General features: G+C 43.2%; 3 protein-coding genes across 5 annotated transcripts; 2 read left to right on the top strand and 1 right to left on the bottom strand.

Moving 5' to 3' along the window:
* The first annotated feature begins 966 nt into the window (after positions 1 to 966).
* On the top strand, positions 967 to 8240 carry LOC105899895 (photoreceptor-specific nuclear receptor-like). 2 transcript variants are annotated; one of them, XM_031569028.2, is made up of 8 exons: positions 967 to 1777; positions 3371 to 3521; positions 3902 to 4005; positions 4978 to 5262; positions 5735 to 5916; positions 6067 to 6307; positions 6697 to 6802; positions 7114 to 8240. In XM_031569028.2, the coding sequence occupies exons 1-8, from the start codon at positions 1684 to 1686 to the stop codon at positions 7244 to 7246; spliced, it is 1296 nt and encodes a 431-aa protein (XP_031424888.1). In that variant the 5' UTR covers positions 967 to 1683; the 3' UTR covers positions 7247 to 8240. The 2 variants fall into 2 exon arrangements, with proteins under 2 accessions (XP_031424888.1, XP_031424887.1); XM_031569027.2 differs by having other exon boundaries at positions 4975 to 5262.
* A 5043-nt stretch (positions 8241 to 13283) lies between these two features.
* On the bottom strand, positions 13284 to 14952 carry zmp:0000001006 (uncharacterized protein LOC100002840 homolog). 2 transcript variants are annotated; one of them, XM_031569023.1, is made up of 4 exons: positions 14864 to 14952; positions 14122 to 14391; positions 13739 to 14011; positions 13284 to 13523 (listed from the first exon to the last, which is right to left on the bottom strand). In XM_031569023.1, the coding sequence occupies exons 1-4, from the start codon at positions 14916 to 14918 to the stop codon at positions 13303 to 13305; spliced, it is 819 nt and encodes a 272-aa protein (XP_031424883.1). In that variant the 5' UTR covers positions 14919 to 14952; the 3' UTR covers positions 13284 to 13302. The 2 variants fall into 2 exon arrangements, with proteins under 2 accessions (XP_031424883.1, XP_031424884.1); XM_031569024.1 differs by having other exon boundaries at positions 14221 to 14391.
* A 63-nt stretch (positions 14953 to 15015) lies between these two features.
* zmp:0000001138 (uncharacterized protein LOC100002901 homolog) lies at positions 15016 to 23314 on the top strand. The gene is made up of 4 exons (XM_031569026.2): positions 15016 to 15109; positions 21862 to 22137; positions 22467 to 22748; positions 23129 to 23314. Exons 1-4 carry the CDS (start codon positions 15016 to 15018, stop codon positions 23266 to 23268), a joined length of 792 nt encoding a protein of 263 aa, XP_031424886.1. The 3' UTR covers positions 23269 to 23314.
* Positions 23315 to 24404: the final 1090 nt, after the last annotated feature.

Genomic DNA, 24404 nt, shown 5'->3' with positions numbered 1-24404 from the left:
CAAAAGATTATTTAATGCCATGACCAAAGATGTCTTGCAGTTCATGGACAGGGCCTGCACGAGCCTGTGTTCATATTCGTCTTAATGTTAACGTTCATCTGCCCTGGTCTTTTCTCTTCTCTCTCTCCCCTCTCTCAATCACTCCATACGTTCCTCAATAATGTATATCCCTGGCCTCGGCCACCCCAATAAAGAACTGAATTAACTCATGCAAAACCTGGGCCATTTAATATTCCATTCAAATTATGTTTGTAGGCTACCCCCACAAATTACCATTCCCTTAAACTGGTCTGAAGAGGGGGACTGGGTGGGTGGTGTTTGCCCCTGCTTCAGGAGACCAAGAGCACGGTAAGTGGGAACTGGGTAGATTGGCAAACACTCTGCCTCATTATGAGCCGAGCTCAATCACACAGACCAAACATGGCCGAGGGAGAGCAGAGGTAGGGTTTCACAGAGGAGGGAGAAAGAGGCCGATACAAATTGAAGGTCTGGCAAACATAATAATGCTCGTCCCCACCCGTTAATCAGCACGTTTAAACACGCACACTAAAGAGGGCCGCTGACTGATCGCCACCCCTGCAGACAGAGAGAGAGAGGGAGAGAGAGAAAGAGAGAGAGAGAAAAGCAAGATGGAAAGAGAAAGAGATAGAGGTCTAAGATTACAGCGCTTCTGTCCTCCATCAGAGTGCCCCTTGCACACGCACACACACACACACACACACACACACACACACACACACACACACACACACACACACGCACACAGATGCACACACACTGTGGACAAAGGGGGTCCTCAAAGGGGGATATTAAAAAGTTACCCCAACAGCCCCACCCGCCACTTGCATTCGTGTGTGTGTATGTGTGTGTGTGTGTGTGTGTGTGTGTGTGTGTGTGTGTGTGTGTGTGGCTGATTGATGAAGCTCTGAATGGACGGTAAAGATTAAGAGGATGACCAATAAGCATGTTGCTTACACAGCAACCACTGAGCGTAATCCCCCACGGTACCTTTTAGTAGCCCCCATCTGACAATATGCTCTCTTATTCATTCTCTCTCTCTCTCACACACACACACAAACACACTGGGACTGCCCCAGACTTCATGCTGAACACACGACGGACACGCGAAGAGACAACGACGGCACAAACTTCAGCACCAACTCCCGCCTCACTCGTACACCTTTCAGCGCCCCTAAGAAGTTCCACTGGGAACCAGACGCACTGTGGAGGGCACGCTTTCAGGAGGGTCCTGTCTCTACCAAGTGACAAAGAGCAGAGAGACGGAGAGACAGTGAGACAAGTGGACGCGAGGACAGCTGTCTCTGACTAGTACGCACTTTCGGCCATCTGTCCCATTGGACAGGATACAAACCATTGCATCCTGACACTGCAGTTTGACTGGAGAACCCAATTAACTTTATGTGTCTGCATTTGTTTGAATATCCTCAAAAACTGCCAACTTCCTGAACATATGGACCAAGCCGTGCCATTGTGAGCAGAACCTGGGGAACTATCACGCGATCGCCGCAGGGTCTGGTTGCCTAGATACGGAGTCAAACTTTGAGGGACCCCTGGTGTGACTCCTGTCAGCTCTGCAGGAGAGGAGGTGTTTCCAGCGCTTCCCTTGTGTCAGTCGCCTCCTCCTCTCTCCCCCTCTCCATCTCGCTCGTCCTCACGGAAACGATGGACGAACGCCTCCCGAAGCTGCCTCTCCTCTCCTCCTGCACCTCCCCGGGCCAGTCTCCTGGTAGCAGCGGGACAGATGACAGCAGAGGGGGTAAGACCCACACCTCAACACACACACACACACACACACCCAAACGCTACACGTTCAGCCCACACATGAGGGTCTCAGAGCCATAGACAGAGGAAAGAAGGTGGGATCCGCGGCTGACACACTTCTGGACAACAAGAGACAATTAAAAAATGTAAAACTTGAATTCCAAATCAATTCACAATGAGTTTGTGTGAGAGATGCCAAAATACCAAATGCCAAATGAATGCATTCAAAAATTAACAGACACCTTTATCCAAAGCAATGTACATTCAAAAAACTGATTTTTATCTACACATGTGCTCCATGGATATTGAACCCATGATCTTAGTGTAGTCAGCACTCCCTTGATCTGCCAGTTGAGCTATCGAGAGTAGTACAGACAAATAGCAATAATGCTGATTTTATTTCATTTTAGTTAAATGTATTTTAGTTTATATTGTATATACATTTTTTCCCCAAATAATGAATTATGAGACAAGTGATCTGTGATCTGACATTGTGATCTGAAATTCAAAGTGTTTTCTGGTCGCTTTTAACCACATCAGTCCTAGTACAAAGAGAGAGAACTCAGGCAACAGGTAGTCATTCAGCCTGTTTAAATGGTTGTGATGGGTGAAGTCCATGATGTGATCCAGGGGGTGGGGGTGGGGATTACAATTACCTAAAGTAATGGACATGGTGGGGACAGTAATGAAGGAATTTATTGCCAGGCTGAACTGACCTAAACTTAAACCAACTCATATGGCAAATTTCTATTTTGCAATATTTAAACTTATATTAACTTATAATAACGTATATATGAACTTTACTTATATTAAAATATTCATAATTAATGAATAAGTCTGGCAAACGATCAACCAAAAATCGAACTATTTATTATGCATTTTGTTTCATGTGTCCTTTCACCGTTGTCAAGTTTAAAATTATGCTGTGTATCATTTTCTCTGGAAAAAAAATACTTTTAAAATACAGTCAATGCAGAGTCATTAGTGTACTAATGAACACAAGTGGCTTAGAGTTCAGCTGTCCATTTTGGCTCATCAGGGAACAGTCTCACAGAGTGAGCATCAGCGGAGCGCAGATGGCTAACTGACCTCTGAAGCAATGCAGCAATGCAGGACACCCACAAAAGCATGAAGCCAAACAGCCAAACACACACACACTCTCAATCATACACTCACACACGCACTCAGACACAAACAATCACACACACACACGCACTCAGACACAAACAATCACACACACACACACACACACACACACACATGCATGCACATACACATACACACATGCCTAGATACACACTGCTCTCTCACACACACTCACACACACACAAACCTTCTTTCTCTCTGTCTGTATCACAAACATATAGACACACATACATGCAAACGCACGCACATGCACACGCACACACACACACACACACACACACACACACACACACACACACACACACACACACACACACACACACACACACACACACACACACACACACACACACACACACACACACACGCACACACACAGAAACGGTCACATCTCTTTCACAGTCTCTGTTTCCCTGCTCCCTCCTCTCCTCTCCTCTCCCAGCCAAAAGCCCTGGCCCTGGGAAGGCCCTGAGCCCCACCCTAATGTGTAGAGTGTGTGGGGACACCAGCAGCGGGAAACACTACGGCATCTACGCCTGCAACGGATGCAGTGGCTTCTTCAAGCGCAGCGTCAGGAGGAGGCTCATTTACAGGTCCCGGAAAATAGCATTTATTCTGTATTATTGGATATATAATAGCATTTATTCTGTTTTATTATATGTATATAATAGCATTTATTCTGTTTTATTATATATATATTATAGCATTTATTCTGTACATTATAACATCAACTCTAACTTCTTGAATATTTACCTAAATGTATTTGTGTACATTGCAGCATCTGTCAACTTAAGATTCATTTGTCATAATTGTTGACACTATACAATGTGTATTTTGCTTTAGAGAGGGCAGCTATTTTTTAATATGAGCTGAAGTGTATTTTAAATTAGGAGACATATGGTTACAACATAAATAATTGATGTCTGATTCCCATATTATTGGTTAACATTAGCTTTTCGCTTGTGCATTACAGATGCCAGGCGGGAACTGGGATGTGTCCAGTTGATAAAGCCCATCGGAACCAGTGCCAGGCTTGTCGCCTCAAGAAGTGCCTGCAGGCAGGCATGAACAAGGATGGTAGGTGCCCTCACAACTAAGGACATGGTGGAGGAGAGGAGGGTATAGCGTGATGTGTAAATCTAACTTGGCTTCCCCCCTTTTAGTCTATATATCTTCTTTTAAATATATGTAATCTATAACTCCCTCTATATGCTATCTTCTTTTAAATATGTGTAATCTATAACTTCCCTTTTCTCACCTTTCTATATATGCTATCTTCTTTTAAATATGTGTAATCTATAACTCCCTCTTTCTCTCTCTGTTCTATATATGCTATCTTCTTTTAAATATGTGTAATCTATAACTCCCTCTTTCTCTCTCTGTTCTATATATGCTATCTTCTTTTAAATATGTGTAATCTATAACTCCCTCTTTTTCTCTATGTTCTATATATGTTATCTTCTTTTAAATATGTGTAATCTATAACTCCCTCTTTCTCACCTTTCTATATATGCTATCTTCTTTTAAATATGTGTAATCTATAACTCCCTCTTTCTCACTCTATTCTATACATGCTATCTTCTTTTAAATATGTGTAATCTATAACTCCCTCTTTCTCACTCTATTCTATATATGCTATCTTCTTTTAAATATTTGTAATCTATAACTTCCTCTTTCTCACTATTCAATATATGCTATCATCTTTTAAATATGTGTAATCTATCTCCCTTTTTCTCACTTTTCTATATATGCTATCTTCTTTTAAATATGTGTAATCTATAACTTCCTCTTTCGCTCTCTGTTCTATATATGCTATCTTCTTTTAAATATGTGTAATCTATCTCCCTTTTTCTCACTTTTCTATATATGCTATCTTCTTTTAAATATTTGTAATCTATAACTCCCTCTCTATGCTATCTTCTTTTAAATATGTGTAATCTATAACTCCCTCTTTCTCACTCTATTCTATATATGCTATCTTCTTTTAAATATGTGCAATCTACAACTTCCTCTTTCTCACTCTCACGCTCCCATTGTCATCAACAGCAGTTCAGAACGAGCGACAGCCTCGCAGCACAGCTCAGGTGCGCCTCGACTCGCTGGACATAGACCCAGAAAAAGAGCACCTGGCCACCACACGAGATCCCATCTCCTGTTCTTCCTCCTCGTCTTCTTCGGCGTCCGCTTACGTCGTCATCCCGCGGCCCCACATCACCTCCGCCGTAAGCTCCTCGGCTCAGGCGCAGCGCGGTGCCCCCAGCCCCCAGAACAACCACCGCTTCATGGCCAGCCTGATGACCGCCGAGACCTGCGCCAAGCTGGAGCCCGAGGATGGTGAGACAGAGAGGAGAAAGAGAAGGGAGTGTGACCGAGAAGGAATGGAGAGGCGTGGACAAGGGGAGTAGATGAGGGGACGGTAAACGGAGGGACAGCAATAGATGGAAGGGATGGAGAGACATAGAAGAAAAGACAGTGATGGGAGGGTGGAGATAAAGGGCAAATAGAGTGTACAGCAGGATGGAGAACACAAAATAAAAATAAAAAAACAAAGAGGTGAGCAGAGTAGAAGACATTAGATGATGGAGAAAAGGAACTGGACGTATTCTTGACTAGTCTCTTTTGCAATAGGTGTAATTTAGTTCTACAGAATTCTGTTTTTATTTTCCACTCACTTGAGTTATTAACATACGAGGCTGAACTCCTTCCTCCCTTTTGTACACAAGAGACCTTTGGCGTTATTTATCATTTAAATGTACACTATTTAGTCACAATGCTGAAATACTAATAGGTAAATATTACCTTGCAGTTGATGAGAACATCGATGTGACGAGTAACGAGCCGGAGAGGCCGTTGTCAGAGTACCACATGTCACTCTACCCGTCCAGCAGTCCTGAGAACGTGTACGAGACCTCGGCTCGCCTTCTCTTTATGTCCGTGAAATGGGCCAAGAACCTGCCCGTCTTCTCCAACCTGCCCTTCAGGGATCAGGTAGGAATCAGAGCAATCCGTTGACCTTTCACCTTTCACCTTCATCCCAGCACCTATAGTGTGGAAGCCTTGAGCGTTGATGTTGATGAAAGCAATGCAAGCTGTGAATGTTTATGTTTACATGTTTACATCACTGTTCTGTTTGTGTAGGTGATTCTTCTTGAGGAGGCCTGGAGTGAGCTCTTCCTGCTGTGTGCCATCCAGTGGTCTCTTCCACTGGACAGCTGCCCTTTGCTGTCGCTGCCTGATTTGGCTCCCAGCATGTCTTGCAAGGCTGTGCTGTCTGGTGTGGACGTGCGCATGCTCCAGGAGATCTTCAGCCGCTACCGCATCTTGACCCCTGACCCCACTGAGCTGGCCTGCCTCAAGGCAATCGTCCTGTTCAAGCCAGGTGGGGCATGGTTGGGGTCATGGGTCATGGGGTCATGAGTGGGACTCGGGCGCTCAGTAGTCGATTCACTGATCACAGTTTGATTTTTTTTTATCTTTCTGTTGCGTAATGAAGGATTGAATTATGATTGTGATTAGTGACAAAAGTACTCTTTAGATTCGTGTTGAGATTATGGTTAGAGGGAATAGTTGAGATGGTCAGAGGTCGCAGTACAGTGGGTGGAAGATATGATTATGTTTACAACATAGTGAGGATCAGAATTGACATTCTATCCCGAAATGGTTAGGACTAAAAAGCGAATAATCAAAAGGTGCGCCCCTCTTAATAGTTTTTATTTTTACCCTTTTTGCCCTTCCCTCTCTTTGTCTCTCGTTCTCTTGATGAAGCAGAGGCTCGAGGTCTAAAGGATCCTGATCAGGTGGAGAACTTGCAGGACCAATCACAAGTGATGCTTGGCCAGCACATCCGCGCACATTACCCAAGCCAACCTGCGAGGTACACACAGACACCACCTCACATGCACACCACACACACCTTCCAACTAGCACTGCAAGTATACAAATGTATTCATGAAGAGAAATGGCACTGACCTACACATTATGTACAACAACCCATCAAGTACACACACACACACACACACACACACCCCCCCCCCACACACACACACACACACACACACACACACACACACACACACAACACACAACCCACACAACATAAGGTCACACAGAGACACAGCACACATAGGCACACACACACACACAAACCCACTTAACCATTGTGCTGTTCGGGACTTTTGTGTGCAGGTTTGGGAGGCTGCTGTTGCTGCTGCCATCTTTGCGGCAGGTGAGCTCGGAGCGGATTGAGCTTCTCTTCTTCCACCGCACCATCGGGAACACGCCCATGGAGAAACTCCTGTGCGACATGTTCAAGAACTAGCCCGTAACATGAACTCAACATCGCTCTAGAACTTGATCTCTCTAGCTCTGGTCAACATCTAAACACATAAATCCATATATACCACAAACCATTACTGGTTAACAACATGCTTACCACAACCATAACCAGACAATATTACTGATTTGCAGGTCAAGAACATACTTAGTTATTACCATATGTGTGACAGTGTTAACATTTACTCCTTACTAGCTCTTGAAGGTCTCTTGATCCTTAACATACAGACTGTAAAGCATCTCTGGGTATCCCTCAGGCAAGGTGGTGAAATTATCGGTGACAATACGGATATCGTGGAATATAGGTAGGGCTGCTAAAGCAACAACAATTCACCTAGACTTATAATACACTTCTCTCGCACTAATACACACTGCTCAGGATGACCTTTCACAGTTGTCCAGGAAGTCTGAAATCGAGTCATAAGTTTGCAGGGGTCATTTGTGTAGTCAGTGGCCATCAGTTGGGAGAGATGCTGCTTGTTCTACAACAATGATGTAATTTTTAAATTCACCGTGAAATTATAATGTTTCTTTGTACACTTGATCATGTGTTTTTGCAAATTGTTTAGATTTTCTCTGCTGGAATATGTATATAGATAATAGAGATTAGTTCTTTAGCCGTTAAATGACATGCCGAGTCTCAAAAAGTATTGTTATCTTTTTGAAAATAATTGCATGTTGCATATTTAAAGATTTTGAAGAAGAAGTGCTTTTGTTCTAAAGTCTTGCTTTATGTTTGTAAGTAGAAAGGACAGGCAAAGGAAACAACTGCTAGGTTTATATCAGAATTTGTCATGCCTGTCTTTGTCCCTTAAATTGACAATAAGCTTTTTACTTGTGAGGTTCACTGATTATTAATTGTAAAACTCAATTTAATGTCAACCTCAAAAACATCCAAATAGTTTTCTTTGATATGAGTCTGTGTTTACTTCTATCCTTGTATGTTTCTTCTTGTGTGAATAAATGATCACAATTCCAAATGACCCATCTTTAATTATGCAATATTAAATCAACACACAAACACTTGTAAAGAGACACAGATTTTCAAATGAACAGATAAATATTACAGTGAGTGATAGGCAAGATCAAGGAGGTATGTCTTAAGTGCATGTTTAAAGGTTTCCACCGTTTCAGCCATTCTTAGGTATTCTGGCAGAGTATTCCAAACTCTACGTTTCCATTCAGGCGTATTATCGGCAGGCGGTATTCCGCCTAGGGGGCATTGTCAGAAAAATCAAGTTTCTCTGTTAAGTAGCAAGTTCGGTTTGCAGTGCAGCGCTAATATAGCAGATTAGCTTGTGAAGTCATGAAAATATGATAGATGTTGCGGCTGTCACTCATGCTCTGATTCATTTACTTATCCATTAAATGTATTCCTTTATTCATTTGTGTTCTCTGATTCATTTATATCAGCCAGTTAAATCACGATATCACACATACCAGATAGTCTAGTAGCCAATTAGGTGAACCCGGAAATGTTGAGTACACCAAAGTTTTTTTGCAGAAATGTGAAGTATGGGTCCCCAGTATACAGAAACTGCCGGGTGCTAATTTGCATATGTTGAGCAATTTGCATAATTTGCATAATCAGCATTATTAGCTTAATTGTCCAATATGACCACATATTTTGCACTGTATGTAGTCAATTCCTACAATATTGGAGTCTTTTTAGAGGTTTTAGAGGATGCTGAATTCAATTCTGGCACTTTCATACATACATACATAACAATTTGGATACATTTAGACACATTTGTTATTCATTTTGGACGAAATCTAAGGTTATTTTCATGGTAAACACAATAATCTTACATTTCAGAATCATGAGTGCTCTTGTGAATGTTAAAGCATTTTTTTTCAGGGTGTAGTGAAGCTGAATCCCCTCCTGATACTTGGCTCCTGATTTAAATTAGCATTTCTTGAGGAAAAAGCATTGCGATTGCAATAAACTCTTTGGGGTTAAACACTCTGTTGCCTCATGTGAGCGGTGAAGCTGAGAAGGCCAGTCTGCTTGTGAGGTGGCTAGGGTGAACAGATGTCACCAGAGTCACAATGTAAACACTTTGATGGTGATTGGGTATCACCTCTTGCACACCCACTAAACGCGGTTAAACTAACTCAAAAGCTGCTGGGCACCGGTATGCATCGTAACCACCAACCACATGTGTAAGATAAATTTGAAGTGTTCTGTATCAAATAAAAAAGTCAGGCAGGGACAGAACGCACTGTGCTAAAGGCAGTCAGACAGTTGAGATGTGTCAGCAGATCAAGAAATGCAGAAGTTCTGTTAGAGGGGATTTTGCAAGAAGTCATGGGTTATTACTGAGTACAGAGTGGACGAGACAATCATGTGGGTGCCTCATGAGCCCAGAGTGACATCACTGGGCTGGGCCATAAAAGATCGAACGACATCTAACAAAGCCGGAGGAGCAACTGGACTTGAATCCTGGGTGGGCATAATCAGTTCCTCTCCTTCCTTTAGGCCCATCTTCTTGTCCCATCCAAACAAAGTGAGATCCACAGCCGGTGGATCAGCCTGGTCTGCTGCTTTCCATAAGAGCACCTGTAGGTGGGCACGTTTTCCAAGAAGGTGCATATTACGCTCTGTAGGAGGTAGTGTTTTCAGTGCTAGGGGCCTTTTGCGCTTTCGGTAAATGTCATACCAAGCTGCATCCAAGGTCACAGAGTTACTCTGATTGTACAGAGCCAGAAAGAAAGTCCTTGTTGCTTTGGTGATCTGTAGATCTGTGGCTTCTGCCTCTCCAATACAGTGGAGAAGCTTGCCAGGTACAACTCTCATGGCCTTGAGTGCAGATACCTTCCCCTTCTCAACAGGATATGAGGTGGTATCACATCCTGAAAGAGCATGCATGGCCAGAATGGAACAACAATGGTCACCCAGGTTCTTTGCAGTTGCATTTATGCTGAGAACAGTGCCATTCCATTTTTCCATCTGTAGGTTAGTTGTGATACCAGCCTTCCAACACCAATAAACCATAAGCACAAAGACATCTGTCATCACTAAGAATACGAACAGTTGAAGCCCCATGTCTGACAGCATCTAACATGTAAGATATAACTGATATATCAGCCTCATCATGAGTGTCAATGCTGTCAGCTTTACTGACCATCACGATCTTACTTCCTATATTGAAAGTGGACAGGAGTTCGCTCAGCCTTTGCTTGTTGTGCTCGACTAGGTAGAGGTGTAGTCAATGAGAGCTTGTACTCTGTGGAGCTTTCCCCTGCTCTTCTTTGTCTCTCACGGTCCTTGGCAGACACCTGCAAATATTTGTCAAAGATGACAAATGTTTGGGTGTTGTAACAACTAAGCCGATGTCCCATGCTGGCTGTAAGATCTGCCACTGTCCCAGACGATGGCCAAACCACGTGATAAATGAGCTGAGATGCATCCACAATGACAACATCTGGTGGCTGGGGATTGCAAACTGGAATTCCAAGCTGCTGGACAAGCACTGACTTATTGCCCTTTCGGAGGCATCCATTGTCATCAATGATTGACAAGGGGACTGGGCTAAGCTCATATTTGAAGAGAGAAGAGAGCTCCATTTTTCTCTGGCCTCCCACCACCAACAATTGAGCAAATAATGACTCAAGGTCACAAACAACCTTCCCACTGACCTTCATTCCCTTTTTCTGGAACTTCATAGTCACTACCTTGTGAGAGATGAGTGCATTAAAGGCCTCCGGAAGTGATGAAGAAAACGTTTTACACATAGCCTGGCCAATCTTCAGCGCATCCTGCACATTCACCTTTTCATCAGCCACCTGTCCATTTATGATGTGGTATAGCAAAGTGCTCTCTGTCATGAGTGGATTTGTGTTTTCCCACAGCATCCTCACAATTTAAGAGCGGTCCTCAGCATCCAACTCCCGTTGTGCTTCACTCTCCTCTTTGTGTCTGTTGGACAGAGTCTTCTCTGATGCTACTTTATCACTGTACATGTCATCCAATGACTGAGAAAGATGTGAACATATGCCAAATGATTGGATCCAAACTGCAACCTGTTCAGGGTTGGTTGAAATACCTTTCATGCCCCCTCCTCCCTTCCCTTGCCTGATGCATGTCTGCTCCCCAAACATATCTGCACTCACTGCAGGTGCACTATCTGAATGGCGGCACACATGACTTACGGAAAGAAGGTCATCTTTTGCAATGGAAGGAAGGTGCTGCATTTCACGTATATGCCAATTTATCCATCTAGACTATGCTCCCTTGCTTTACAACATGCTTATTACAACAGCTAGCTGCAACAGCTTATTTGCATAAAAACATGACCGTACCTCAAAAATGTAAACAAATGTAGGTTATCAACATTCACATCAAAGAGTAGGAGCTCTTGTGATTCTGAAATGTGAGTTTATTGTGTTCTGTTGTGGCGAGACTGAGTCCCACACCTTTTCTTTCAATCAGAAGACCGGAGACTGGATGTAGAAATCTGGAGTATTTATTTAATCGATAAGCTACAATAAGGGGATGCCCATGGATCATCTCATATTGTGTGAACGCTCCGTATACCAATTTAAGGCCTGTGACCTGTGGGATGTGTCCTATCTGGCTGTTTGCCAAAACCAATCAGAACTAACTATTCCCTCTTCTGTAACTCCCCTGAGTACCCCTGTGTGTGTGTGTGTGTCTGTGTGCGTGTCTGTGTGTGTCTGGATCTCCTGAGACCCCCTGAGACCCCCTCCTAACCGGGGGTTACTTGGAATGTGCCTGTGTCGTGCTTTTAGTGCTGACTTTAAGATCAGTGAATCATGTCTATGGCTGAGTTACTGTTTCCCGCCTAGTCTGCCCTTCCTGAGTGAGACTTTCAAACTGATGAGTTAATCCATGTTCATCTAAACATAAAAAATATCCCACAGTTCACCATGAAAATAACCTTAAATTTCATCCGTAATTAATCAAAAACGTGTCTAAATGTATCCAAAATTGTTATACAATTACCATTTTGATGTCTGAAAGTGCCAGAATTGAATTCAGCATCCTCTAAAACCTCTAAAAAGACTCCAATATTGTAGAAATTGGTCACACAGTGCAAAATCTGTTGTTAATCTGGACGATTCAGCTAATTATGCAAATTATGCAAATTATGCAAATTGCTCAACATATGAAAGTTAGCATCCGGCAGTTTCTGTATGCTGGGGACCCATACTTCACATTTCTGCAATAAAACCTTGGTGTACTCAACATTTCCGGGTTCACAATGGGGCTCTATGGGCTGGCTACTAGACTAAGAGGCAAAATGCACCGATGAGGCTACAGGTTACAAACCAGCTAGCTTCCACATTGATCTTCAATTAAAGTGTTAGCAGCAAGCTAACAAAAATGGTCGAGAGCTTCCGTTAAGACCTACAATATTCTGTTTGCCCTGATAGTGTTCGTGTAGTATATAAACGACAAACCGAGTCGATGTAGACATATAAAAGTCGTGTAAACACCTGTATTCACCTTTATTCACATAAACTATGTCCCAGTAACAGACTCCTGAGACTCCGCCATCTTGCTTTGATTTTTTTTATTACGCCCTTCTGCACAACGTCAGCTGCCAATTCTCACACACGCCAAACTGATTGGTTACCGCGTGGTCTGCATTTGCATAAAGTTAAAGAATCGTCAACTTTGAAAGGGAGGCGGAGACGTTTCGTTGCTCGACAGACGGGATATCGTCTCCATTCGTTCCCAATGAGAGCGGGACGATTAACGCCCTAATGGAAACGAAGCAAAAGGCTGAGGGCATAGAAACTAAAAGCTGCTTCTCCATGTCTCTTTGTCCTGGCTTTTGGAACTGTTAGGAGTTCAGTGCCAGAAGACCTGAGGGATCTACTGGGTGTGAACCTTGAGACCATGTACGTATATATTCAGGTGCATGACTATGGAATGATTTATAGATTAGTAAGAGACAAAAATACCAAAAAAAGGAAAAACGTAACTGTACATCGTCCCTTCCAAACTTAATTCACTAGCTCAGACTACACTAAACTAAAATATCCACTAGAGCGCCTGAACTGCAACAGATTTATTCACTGGACTGGGCTCTGTGCCCCTTCCAGGTTCATCAGACTCACACTGGCAGGAATATCACAATCACTAGACCGGCTCAAAGAGTCATTGACTGAGCCCTGGGTCCTGTTCTTCTTCATACAGACAATAATAGCTGTAACACCCAGTGGTATCAGACATGCCATAAGGAATGACATGAAGGCAATTCCTACTAAGAATCCCAGGTTTGAATACTCGTCCTCTGAAATAAACAGAAATTTCATGAATATCAAATTCATATTCGTATCATAGAACCTCGGACTGTACCAATGCTATTTTCACAAATTCTAATAATATATTATTCTTTTCTTACTTAGGTTGAGTTTCAATACTTTGATGTATAATACAATGTATGGGTGGGAAAGTTGTTTGTGGGCTACTACTAATGCAAGCATTATGTAAACAGGCGAAACTTACCAAGGGTGGCCTGTAATTTTCCTTCAATGCTGATGTGTTCTGTCTCACACACAATATCCTGACGTGTTTTGTTCCCCAGTGTTAGATAACTGGTCATCTGGAATGTTCCATCTCTGTGAGGCAGAAGGCCGGTGGTTGTGGTGCCAAAGTACACAATTTGTCCTCCATAAACCCAGCGCACACGAATGGTGTTGGGGTAGAAACCCTGCACAGCGCACACGAGATACTCCTGTCCCTCCATCTCTCTCAAAGACACTCTAACGGTGGGTTTAGCTGCAATGGGACACACAGTGATGTTTTGAATGACAAACTGATTCTTAAGATTGAGAGCTGTCATCTGTCAGTGCTGAGCCAAAAACAGTTGTCAGTGATTTCAGGCCTACCTGCTCGGGAGAGAGAGTTGTTGGACTGTGAGAAGACAGTCTGCACTGCAGAACATATCTTCTTCAGTCGAATTTCCTTGCCTATGAAGTAATCTTTACCTTGCCTTTCTTTTGCCATAAAACTCCCCTCATCACTTGTAGAGACCACTGCCTCTTTCCCCAGATCCACATGCATGATGTCTTTAGAGTTGTATCCGTAACGCCAGAAGTGCCCAATGGGACCCTGGAAGTTGAAGTCACAGCCAATGTACTGCTGATAGGTGAATTCATCTAACCAAGAATGAAAGAGAGAACACCAGTTACATCAGAGAGACAGTAGGAGTAGGCCATAACATGGTTTAAAGGTGCAGGAAGCAATGTAGCGTTCAAATCACATCTACAGAAATTAATTTTGATGACATGGATACTTCCCCCTGTTCCGCAGAGTATCTTGTTTTTTTCTTGTTTTTGTATGGTTAGCCTGCAGGCCTACATTTGATACGGAATGTGCTTTTATGGTTTCTTCAGACTTACTAGCAGTCTAACTGTGGTTTAATTTCGTAGGTATAGAAAAATATTTATAAGCAGGTGCTGTTATGCTATTACGTTTAGATGCATTTATCTTTTTAGAACCCCTCATAGGAGAGCTTTTCCCAACATTGCAGAGGATATTTAAGATTGAACATTGATTTCAAGTTTGTCATCATTTGGATGACGACGTAAATGCTTTAGTTTAGTGAACAAGAATACATTAAAACCTTACCTCTCGCGTACAACGAAGACAGTCCAAGCAATATCGCACAAAACTGAATGATCATAGTTGTATGTAACTATTTTGTCCTTGACGGTGATCTGCAAATCGAAATCGAAACAAAATAGGGAATCTCCACGACAGAAGACTTTTCAGTTCATTAGATGAGAGAAAGGGGAGGGAAGATGGGCAAAATTCTCGCACTAAATGTGTTGTTTTCGGTATTGCTGTTATCGCAAAATATGATGGCATGGACAGGTAATTTCAAAATAGACCACTATGAAGTAAAAACCATGATGGCAGCTAATTTTAACTCGTGAAAAAGACAAATGCAGCCTACAGTTCTTAGGTGAACATTTCCTCGTTTCGCTGAAAAGTGATTACCATCAGGCACACAGAGTGCATCCAGTCTATATGTGCGAAACTGATATGAATTTAATACTGACACTGACATGCAGCAAAACGGTTTAATAAACAATCAAATGCCCTTGTTGAAACAACATGCCATATTCGAATTTATGTATTAAAGCACATTTAGTGTGGTTTGCTGTACATTGCGTCGTCAGGTCAGGTAGACTTCACGAGATAACTGAAACGGGAATAAAACCAGTTGGTGCAGTTTTTCATGTTATTGAAATATGAGAGTGTGGTTTTCCACATTTACATTTTACATTTAGTCATTTAGCAGACGCTTTTGTCCAAAGCGACGTACAAGGGAGAGAACAATCAAGCTAAGAGCAATACAAAAAACCTGATGTAACGATAAATACTACTTTACATAAGAAATAGAAAAACGACCTAGGAAGAAAAAGAAGTGCAGGAATGTAACTGCTGAAGTGCAAGTTAAGCACTAGTCAAGGTGCCAGTTAGTTTGGGAAGTGCTCTCTGAAGAGTTAGGTCTTCAAAAGCTTCTTGAAGGTAGAGAGGGACGCCCCTGCTCTGGTAGTACTAGGCAGTTCGTTCCACCAACGTGGAACTACAAATGAGAATAGTCTGGAATGATTGCCGTGCTTGCACAGCCGGCAGTGCCAAACGACGCTCACTAGACGAGCGCAGCGTCCTGCGTGTAACATTTACCCGTTCAAGAGCATTTAGGTAGGTGGAAGCAGAACCAGCAAGCACTCTGTAGGCAAGCATAAGTGACTTGAACTTAATGCGAGCAGCTACCGGCAGCCAGTGGAGCTCAATGAGTAGCTCAATGAGTCACATGTGCCCTCTTCGGTTGGTTGAACACCAGACGCGCCGCCGCGTTCTGGATCATCTGTAGTGGTTTCACCACGCAAGCCGGCAGGCCCGTTAGGAGGGCGTTGCAGTAGTCAAGGAACTCACCAAGGTTTGCACCAGCAGCTGGGTGGCATACTGGGTTAGGTACGGCCTGATTTTGCGGATGTTGTATAGCGCAAAGCGGCACGACCTGGAGACAGAGGCGATGCGGGCCGTGAGGGTCAGTTGGTCATCAATAATGACCCCGAGGTTTCTTGCTGTTTTGGATGGAACAAGACATAAAGAGTCAATATTGATATTGATGTTGTGGTGGATGACCTGTTTGGTTGGGAAGACCATCAGTTCCGTTTTGGCCAGGTTCAGCTGAAGGTGGTGATTTTCTATGTGGATATATCAGCAAGACAGTCCGAGATCCGCGCCGAGACAGTGGTGTCCTCAGGAGGGAAAGACAGAAACAGTTGAGTATTGTAGTATATTGTAGAAGTGGTCTGTTAGTCGGGGATTATGTTTGTACCTGGCAACCTTATGAGTGATGTGTGATCGCGATATCTGTGTCTTGGAGCCGTAGTTATTAAACGTTACATGCAAGGTGTTCAACACGAATCAGCCTACGAGTACTTTTATTCCTGAACTAAAAAGTACAACATGGTGTCAGAAAAGGATTTTTCTTCATCCACGAGTGAATGCTGCACTAAGCTGTAACCCTGTGGTTGAGAAAAGGAAAGTATTACCCGCGTTATAATAACTAAATAAGTAGCTAGCAGTTCACGCCGGTTGAATCTCGTAGAAAGCTAGCAGCTAAGCATGGACCAGTTCAAGCCCCCTGCACCGCTCGTGCTCACCGGCAATTTAAGCGAAAATTGGCGACGCTGGGAGCAGCGTTTTAAGCTCTATATGACGGCTACAGGTGCGGAAGAGAAGGATGAACCGGTGAAGACTGCTATCATGTTGCACACCGTCGGAGAGGATGCACTTGAGGTGTACAACACCCTCAACGTTGAAACAGCCGGCGATGATGAACCGACGCTGGACGAGATTATGGATGCATTCAGGTCGTACTGCACACCTAAGAAAAATATTGTCTTTGAACGCCACCAGTTTTGGTCTCATTCCATGCCTGAAGGACTCGCTGTCGACAAGTTTGTGACTGAACTTCGTCAGAAATGCAAGAACTGTGAGTTTGGTGTGGGTGAAGAAGATATGATAAGAGACAAACTTGTGTTTAGTGTGCCAAATGCTCGCATGAAAGAGAGACTACTAAGAGAAACAGGCTTGACTCTAGATAAAGCTGTTGATATTTGCAGAGCTGCAGAAGCTGCTAAGTCTCAAATGCGTGTCATGGGAACAACGCAAACAGAAGCATCAGTGCAGGCACTAAGCAAGATGGCAGTTGTTCAGAGAAATATAAACTTAGCAAAAAGAGAAAGCAAAGGCCACCAGATAGAGCACAAACATTTAATGCAAATGCATGTATAAAATGTGGTGGGACACACAAGCCACGACAGTGTCCAGCTTATGGAGCTGTATGCCACAAATGCAGCAAGCAAAATCACTTCGCCAAAGTGTGCACTTCATCACAAGACAGGCTAGACTCTGTGAAAAGGGGTCAATCAGTTGGAAAGAGAAGTTGAGTCCTCTTTTCATAGGCACTGTGTCCTGTGCTGAATTAGGCCACACAGCTCAACAAGCTGACAGAGCATGGTATACCACAGCCAATATCAGAGACATTGCTGTTAAGTTTAAACTGGACACTGGGGCAGATGCAAATGTACTGCCTATGAACATTTTCAAAAAGATCCCAGGCCCTAATCAGCTGAAGCCCACCCAGTAGTTCTCGTTGCATATGGAGGAGCACGCCTGGCACCAGAAGGCACAGTGAGTTTATATGTGAAACCACCAAAGAGCAAGTCAGGTTCTGCAGTTCTTTGTGACAAAGCACTCTCCACTCCAATACTTGGCAGAGAAGCGTGCGAGAAACTACAGCTGGTAAAAAGAAGTGGACATGATCAGAGTGAAGGCACCAGCCACAAAAGAGGAGTTGGTGGAAGCCTATCCATCCGTCTTCAGTGGTCTGGGACAGTTTCGCAGGATACATCACATTCACATTGACCCCAATGTGACCCCGGTAGTACACGGCTGCAGGAAAATTCCCATCGCTGTCATGGACAGATTGAAAAACTACACTGCAAGAGCTCGTTGACAAAGAAGTCATAGAACCTGTGACTGAGCCGACGGAGTGGGTCAATAGCCTCGTCATCACAGAGAAGAAGAACGGGTCTCTGAGGGTGTGTTTGGACCCTCGTGATCTAAAACGAAGCCATTAAGAGGCAGCACTACTCCATACCCACCCCAGAAGAGGTCCTGTGCAGGTTTGTCCGGAAAGTCCATCTTCACAATTTTAGATGAGAAGGACGGCTACTGGCAAGTAAGGCTGGACAAATCCTCATCTATGTTGTGCACATTTAGCACACCCTGGGGCAGGTTTCGCTTTAAGAGGCTTCCTTTTGGCGTGAAATCTGCCAGTGAAGTTTTTTCAGCAAAAGAAATTGTGAGACGTTTGGAAAATATTGATGGCGTGCACATCATTGCAGACGATATGATCATCGCCGCTGCGTCTGACGAAGAGCATGACGCATCCTTCAAAAAGTTATGGATACTGCACAAAGAGCCAACGTGAAGTTTAATAAGGAGAAGATTCAATACAAAGTGGACACAGTCCAGGTACATGGGCATGTTGGTCACGTCCAAAAGGAGTGAAGCCTGATGAATCCAAAGGTTGCTGGCCATCAAGAACATGCCAGAGCCTGAGGACAGGAAAAGGGCTGCAAAGGCTGCTGGGAATGACAAGATATCTGTCCGCAGTACATTCAAATGAAGCCACCAATAACTGCTCCACTCCGACAGTTGCTGAGAAAAGAAGCTGCATGGCACTGGAGTCATGAACACAGAGCTGCACTGAACAGGCTGAAATCCACCCTAACACAAGCCCTGTGCTCAAATTTTATGATCAGTCCTAAGCCTCTCACTATACAGATGTGACGCATCTAAAGATGGACTGGGTGCTTGTCTTCTTCAAGAGGGTAGTCCCACTGTCTTATGCTTCACGTGCACTTACCGAATCTGAGAGAAATTATGCTTCAGATGAGAAGGAGCCTGTTGGCGATAGCTTTTGCAACAAAACGCTTTCACCAATATGTTTATGGCAACACGAAGTGACAGTCCAATCAGATCACAAACCGCTGGAAATAATTTTCAGGAAACGATCTAAGCAAAGCACCAGCACGCCTACAGCGCATGTTATGCAGCTTCCAACGCTATGATCTGAATATAGTATACACTGCTGGCAAGGACATGCATGTCGCTGATGCCTGTCTCGTGCCTTTCTTGAGGGCTACAATGACCGAGGTAAAGGAGGATCTGTTTGAAGAGAGAGTAGTTCACGCAAATGGAGGCCACAGCTGCAATGGACGCTGACACTCTCAGACACTGAAGGCATGCCACAGCCGCAGATATAACGTGTGCAGCAGGTAGTCGCAATGCACCACAATGGTTGGCCCAATAGGCGAAGCAGCATCGCCACTAACCTCTACCAGTACTGACCTATGCGAACTGCCATCATCATCAGAGATGAAATACTGATGACTGGTGATAAGATTGTGATTCCACAGAGTGCGAGGCAGATGATGCTTGACAGACTGCACCTTGCACATCAAGGTATACAGAGGATGAAAGCACAGGCCAGGAAGGTGATGTACTGGCCAGGGATGACACATGACATTGAGCACATGGTGGAAAGCTGTGCTCCATGTCAACAGCTTCAGCCACAAAATCAAAAAGAGCCTCTTATCCCACATGAGGTCCCTGAGCTGCCGTGGCTGAAGATTGGGGCAGACATTTTTGAGCTCCATGGACAGTCATACCTTATAATTGTGGATTATTTGTCAAAATACCCAGAAGTGCTCCATCTTCCTGACAAGACTGCACATACGGTCATACGCAAGATGAAAGCGGTCTTTGCTAGGCATGGAATTCCTAAAGAGCTGGGTAAGCGACCATGTTCCTTTTGCAAGTTGTGACATGCGACAGTTTGCAGCTTCATGGGGCATAAAGCTCGTCCACTCCAGTCCAGGATATCCGCAATCAAATGGCCTTGCAGAGAGGATGGTAAAGACAGTAAAGCATGCACTTAAAAGGCAACACAAACAAGTACAGATCCACACTTAGCTCTCCTGTCACTCAGAAACACACCAGTGACTGGGACAGAGTTCTCCCCAGCACAAGTACTGATGGGAAGAGTGTTACGAAGTACCTTGCCAATTGCTACAGCTGTGCTACAACCCGCCATTCCAGAAGGATTTCATTCAAAGCTTAAACATTTGCAAGCAAGACAGGAACACTATTATAACTCCAACTCAAAACCTCTGCCTGAAGTTCACTCCTGGTACCACAGTTCATATGACAACACGACATGGATGGGAACCAGCAACAGTCATAAGCAAAAGAGGGGAGCCGCGTGCATATGATGTGCAAACCCCCAGTGGTGTCACTTTCAGGAGAAACAGGCGGCATCTAAGGAGAATCCACCCAAGTCTGCAGAGAGATGGTGAGTATGAGCTATTTGAACAGCCAGAAGCCTTACCAACGGAGGACTCAGAACCACCTCTCAGCCCACAGCAAGACCAGAGTGCACCTGCCTGTGAAGAGAGCACAGGTTCTCCATCAACTCCTATTCGAAGCACCAGAAGTGGGAGACAGATAAAACCTCCTTCAAAGTACAATGACTTTGAGATGAGCTAATGCTGATGATTGTGACCTGCTGATGGGTTAAGTTCAAGTTAATGTTAGTTAACCGAATAATATTAGTTAAAACAGATATGAGTGTTATGCAAATCAGTTTGTTGTTTCTAAGGTCATATTGTATGCATAAAAAAGTATGGTTATTAGGGACCAATGTAATTTACTGAAATTGTTTTGAGGCCCAGTTATTCAGTCAAAGGGGACTATCTTACTTGGAAAAGGAGGATGTAGTATATTGTAGAAGTGGTCTGTTAGTCGGGGATTATGTTTGTACCTGGCAACCTTATGAGTGATGTGTGATCGCGATATCTGTGTCTTGGAGCCGTAGTTATTAAACGTTACATGCAAGGTGTTCAACACGAATCAGCCTACGAGTACTTTTATTCCTGAACTAAAAAGTACAACAAGTATCATCGGCATAACAGTGATAGGAAAACCCATGCGAGCGGATGATAGGGCCCAACGAGGTGGTGTAAATGGCAAAGAGAAGTGGTCCCATCACCGAGCCTTGGGGCACCCCAGTGGTGAGGCGGTGAGGTACAGACAGCTGACCTTGCCATGACACGTTAAACGAGCGCCCAGTGAGGTAGGATTAAAACCAGGAGAGAACCAGAAAAGAACTCCATTATGTTAAGGTGACCCTGCTATATAAAAGAAAAAGGTTTCGTATTGACACCTGAGTAGGCTGTAAGTGCACTCATACAATCTCAAATACAGTCTATGATTTTAATTTTCTCATAAAGTGGCACATATTGCCAAAAGAACAGTTTGCAGCGGGGAGGAGGAACTACCACTTAATTTAATTTAATTTAGACATAGTACACAGTTTAGAGTTCACTTATACATAGAGAATATGTAATACATTGAGTACATATTCAGTATGATTTCAGTATGAGTTGCAAACAAGCTATTATTCCACAAATTAATAATTTTAATTAATCTGGACAGTTTTTGATAGAATTTATGATGAATGTACACTGTCTATGCAGATTACGAAGCAGTAAGTATCATCGCCTACACCAGATTGACTAGCAGGGACTCTGTGGAGCAGGGAGTGCTGGTCCTGGTGAATGAGGCTGTGTTTGCATACTTCAACTCCACTCAGAAAACCTTCCTGCTGCGGCCTAGTGCCACGGCAGGCTTTTCCGTGCTGGAGGCATCGGAGCGCATGTATTGTGTGTCAGAGGTCACCAACGCCTTTCCACGCCAAAAGGACTATCTGGACAGGTTGATCAAGCAGACTAATCGTGCCAAGCCGCCTAAACGTTGAGTACAGTATTAATGTGGCTCATCCTACCATTTGAGTTTGGAGTCTGTTACTGTTACTGTCTATTTGGGGCTACTCAGTGCAGACAGGAATCTAGAAGTACTACTGAATTCTAGTCAGAATTTAACCATTTATTCTGAGGAACAACCACACCAACCCACCCTCTGAAATTATTACTTTGGTGTTTAACAGCCAGTAGTGTATCGTCAAGGAATGTGCATTATCAACAGGGGATATTTTGCATGAGAATGAACTTAAATCAATGATTGTCTATACATACAGTTTTAAGGCATTCTAACTTTTTTATTTTTCTACTTATGCAAACAGTGAGCCCTTCAGGTAATGTGTACAGCCATGTCCCTGCAATGGAAGCAAGTCCCAACTACCTTTACTGCTATGCCACTGGCTTCTACCCTGGAGATATAGAGATCAGCTTCCTTCTCAATGGACGCCCATTCCTCGGTCCCACAGAGTCCTCTGACTTAGTGTATGGGCAGGACTGGACCTTCAGAGTGTTTAAATATATCAGCATCCTCCCCCATCCAGGAGAGGAGTATGCCTGCCTGGTCAACCACAGCAGCATTGCTCAGCCTAAAATAACTTACTGGCGTGAGTATATACTCCTCTTGTTATTACTCTGTCATTCTAAAGATTAGCCAGCAGATGGCACCGTATAGCAAGATACCACACAGCTGAAAAAAGTAGAGGCCTACATGTGAACGTGTCTGTATCTTGTATGTGTCTGTGGTCTGTTTGCTTGTGTGTGAATGCTAACATCTTTAAATGTCTACGACAACCAGTGAATTTCATATTGACGGGAGTATCAAGACCATATTTGTTAATGAGGTCTCTGTTTCTCTGTCTCTCTGTCTCTCTGTCTCTCTCTCTCTCACACACACACACACACACACACACACACACACACACACACACACACACACACACACACTCACCCACACACACATACACACATTTATGTCTATCTACAGGGCCAGAAGTGTCTAAGACCACAGGGGCGTCCGTTCTGTTGACAGCTGTGGTGGCCGTGGTGGCCGTGGCCACTGGAGGAACACTGGGCTGCTTTATTTCTCTTCTCATTTGGAGACGACTAATAGTCCAGGCAAAGTAACCCATTTTGGAGCCAAAAATAGAACTAGTTGTAAAATAATTGTTTTCAGCATAGATCATTTCTATGAGGTGTCCAGAACAACATACTAAAAGTCCTAAGAAATCCTAGTTGAGAAAATATGTTTAATTCTCATCAATCCGAGATGTGTGCTAATAATGCCAGGCAACAATACACAAGAAACTTGTAATACAAAAAAAGTTACTTTTCATGTATACTTTTACTATTTAAAGTTTTATTGTGGTAGGAGTAAAGGAAAACATTAAGCCTATTTGGGTGTTTTTTGGGCATATTCGATTAGTGTATAGCTCATTTGCATATTCAAATTCATTTTCAAAGAAACTTGTAATACAAAAGATGTTACTTTTCATGGGTACTTTCATTGTGTAAAGTTTCATTTTGATAGGAGTAAAGGAAAAAACTTTTTTTTTGGGGGTGTATTGTTGCCTGGCATTATTAGCACACATCTCAGATTGATGAGAATTAGACTTATTTCCTCAATTTCTTAGGACTTTTTGTATGTTGTTCTGGACACTTCATAGAAATGATCTATACTGAAAAAAAATATTTTACAATTAGTCTGTCGTAAAACGCTACTTTGCCTGGACTATTGGATCTTCACACCTCTTTTCCAAACATTATTTCGATACTATAATGATAATTATTTATATTATTATATATTTACACCATTATATATTTACACCAATGTTTTATCTCTCAAACCTTCCTTATTGTTTTATCAAATAATTCGTTTTTGTCTTCACACCTCTACCAGAAGCATCTGCAGTCATACAGAAGCAAAAACATGTAACTATCATGTGAATTTACGATTTTGACAACAGTTTTATGTAGGAATGTGTGGATCATGTAAATTTGTAGAACACAATTTGTTTTTAAGCAGGTAAAATCTCACACAGTGCCCTATCAGTGTTGTGATTTGTCATGGTGGCACAAAATGACAGACTCCGTGGAAGAGGACCCGCTCCCTGTGTAGATATGAAGGGCTCATTCTAATATAAAGAAAACACATTGGTTTGTTACACTAATGAAAACAGAATTATGGATACTATATTCCATTTCTTCTAATACAGTGGTTCCCAAACTTTTTACAGTCCCGTACCCCTTCAGACCTTCAATCT

This window comes from Clupea harengus, chromosome 6, assembly GCF_900700415.2.
Source record: "Clupea harengus chromosome 6, Ch_v2.0.2, whole genome shotgun sequence".
Classification (NCBI taxonomy): Eukaryota; Metazoa; Chordata; class Actinopteri; order Clupeiformes; family Clupeidae; genus Clupea; species Clupea harengus.
Note: the sequence above shows the minus strand (reverse complement) of the source record. Positions and strands in the feature narration are given on the sequence as shown.

Coding starts and splice junctions, on each gene's coding strand:
- LOC105899895 (XM_031569027.2), top strand. CDS start 1,684: ATGGACGAACGCCTCCCGAAGCTGCCTCTCCTCTCCTCCTGCACCTCC. Junction 5,263..5,734: donor CAAGCTGGAGCCCGAGGATG/GTGAGACAGAGA, acceptor ATTACCTTGCAG/TTGATGAGAACATCGATGTG. Junction 6,803..7,113: donor TACCCAAGCCAACCTGCGAG/GTACACACAGAC, acceptor TTTTGTGTGCAG/GTTTGGGAGGCTGCTGTTGC.
- zmp:0000001006 (XM_031569023.1), bottom strand. CDS start 14,918: ATGATCATTCAGTTTTGTGCGATATTGCTTGGACTGTCTTCGTTGTAC. Junction 14,012..14,121: donor CAACTCTCTCTCCCGAGCAG/GTAGGCCTGAAA, acceptor GTCCCATTGCAG/CTAAACCCACCGTTAGAGTG. Junction 13,524..13,738: donor AAAATTACAGGCCACCCTTG/GTAAGTTTCGCC, acceptor TGTTTATTTCAG/AGGACGAGTATTCAAACCTG.
- zmp:0000001138 (XM_031569026.2), top strand. CDS start 15,016: ATGAGAGAAAGGGGAGGGAAGATGGGCAAAATTCTCGCACTAAATGTG. Junction 15,110..21,861: donor AAATATGATGGCATGGACAG/GTAATTTCAAAA, acceptor CTGTCTATGCAG/ATTACGAAGCAGTAAGTATC. Junction 22,138..22,466: donor TCGTGCCAAGCCGCCTAAAC/GTTGAGTACAGT, acceptor TTATGCAAACAG/TGAGCCCTTCAGGTAATGTG.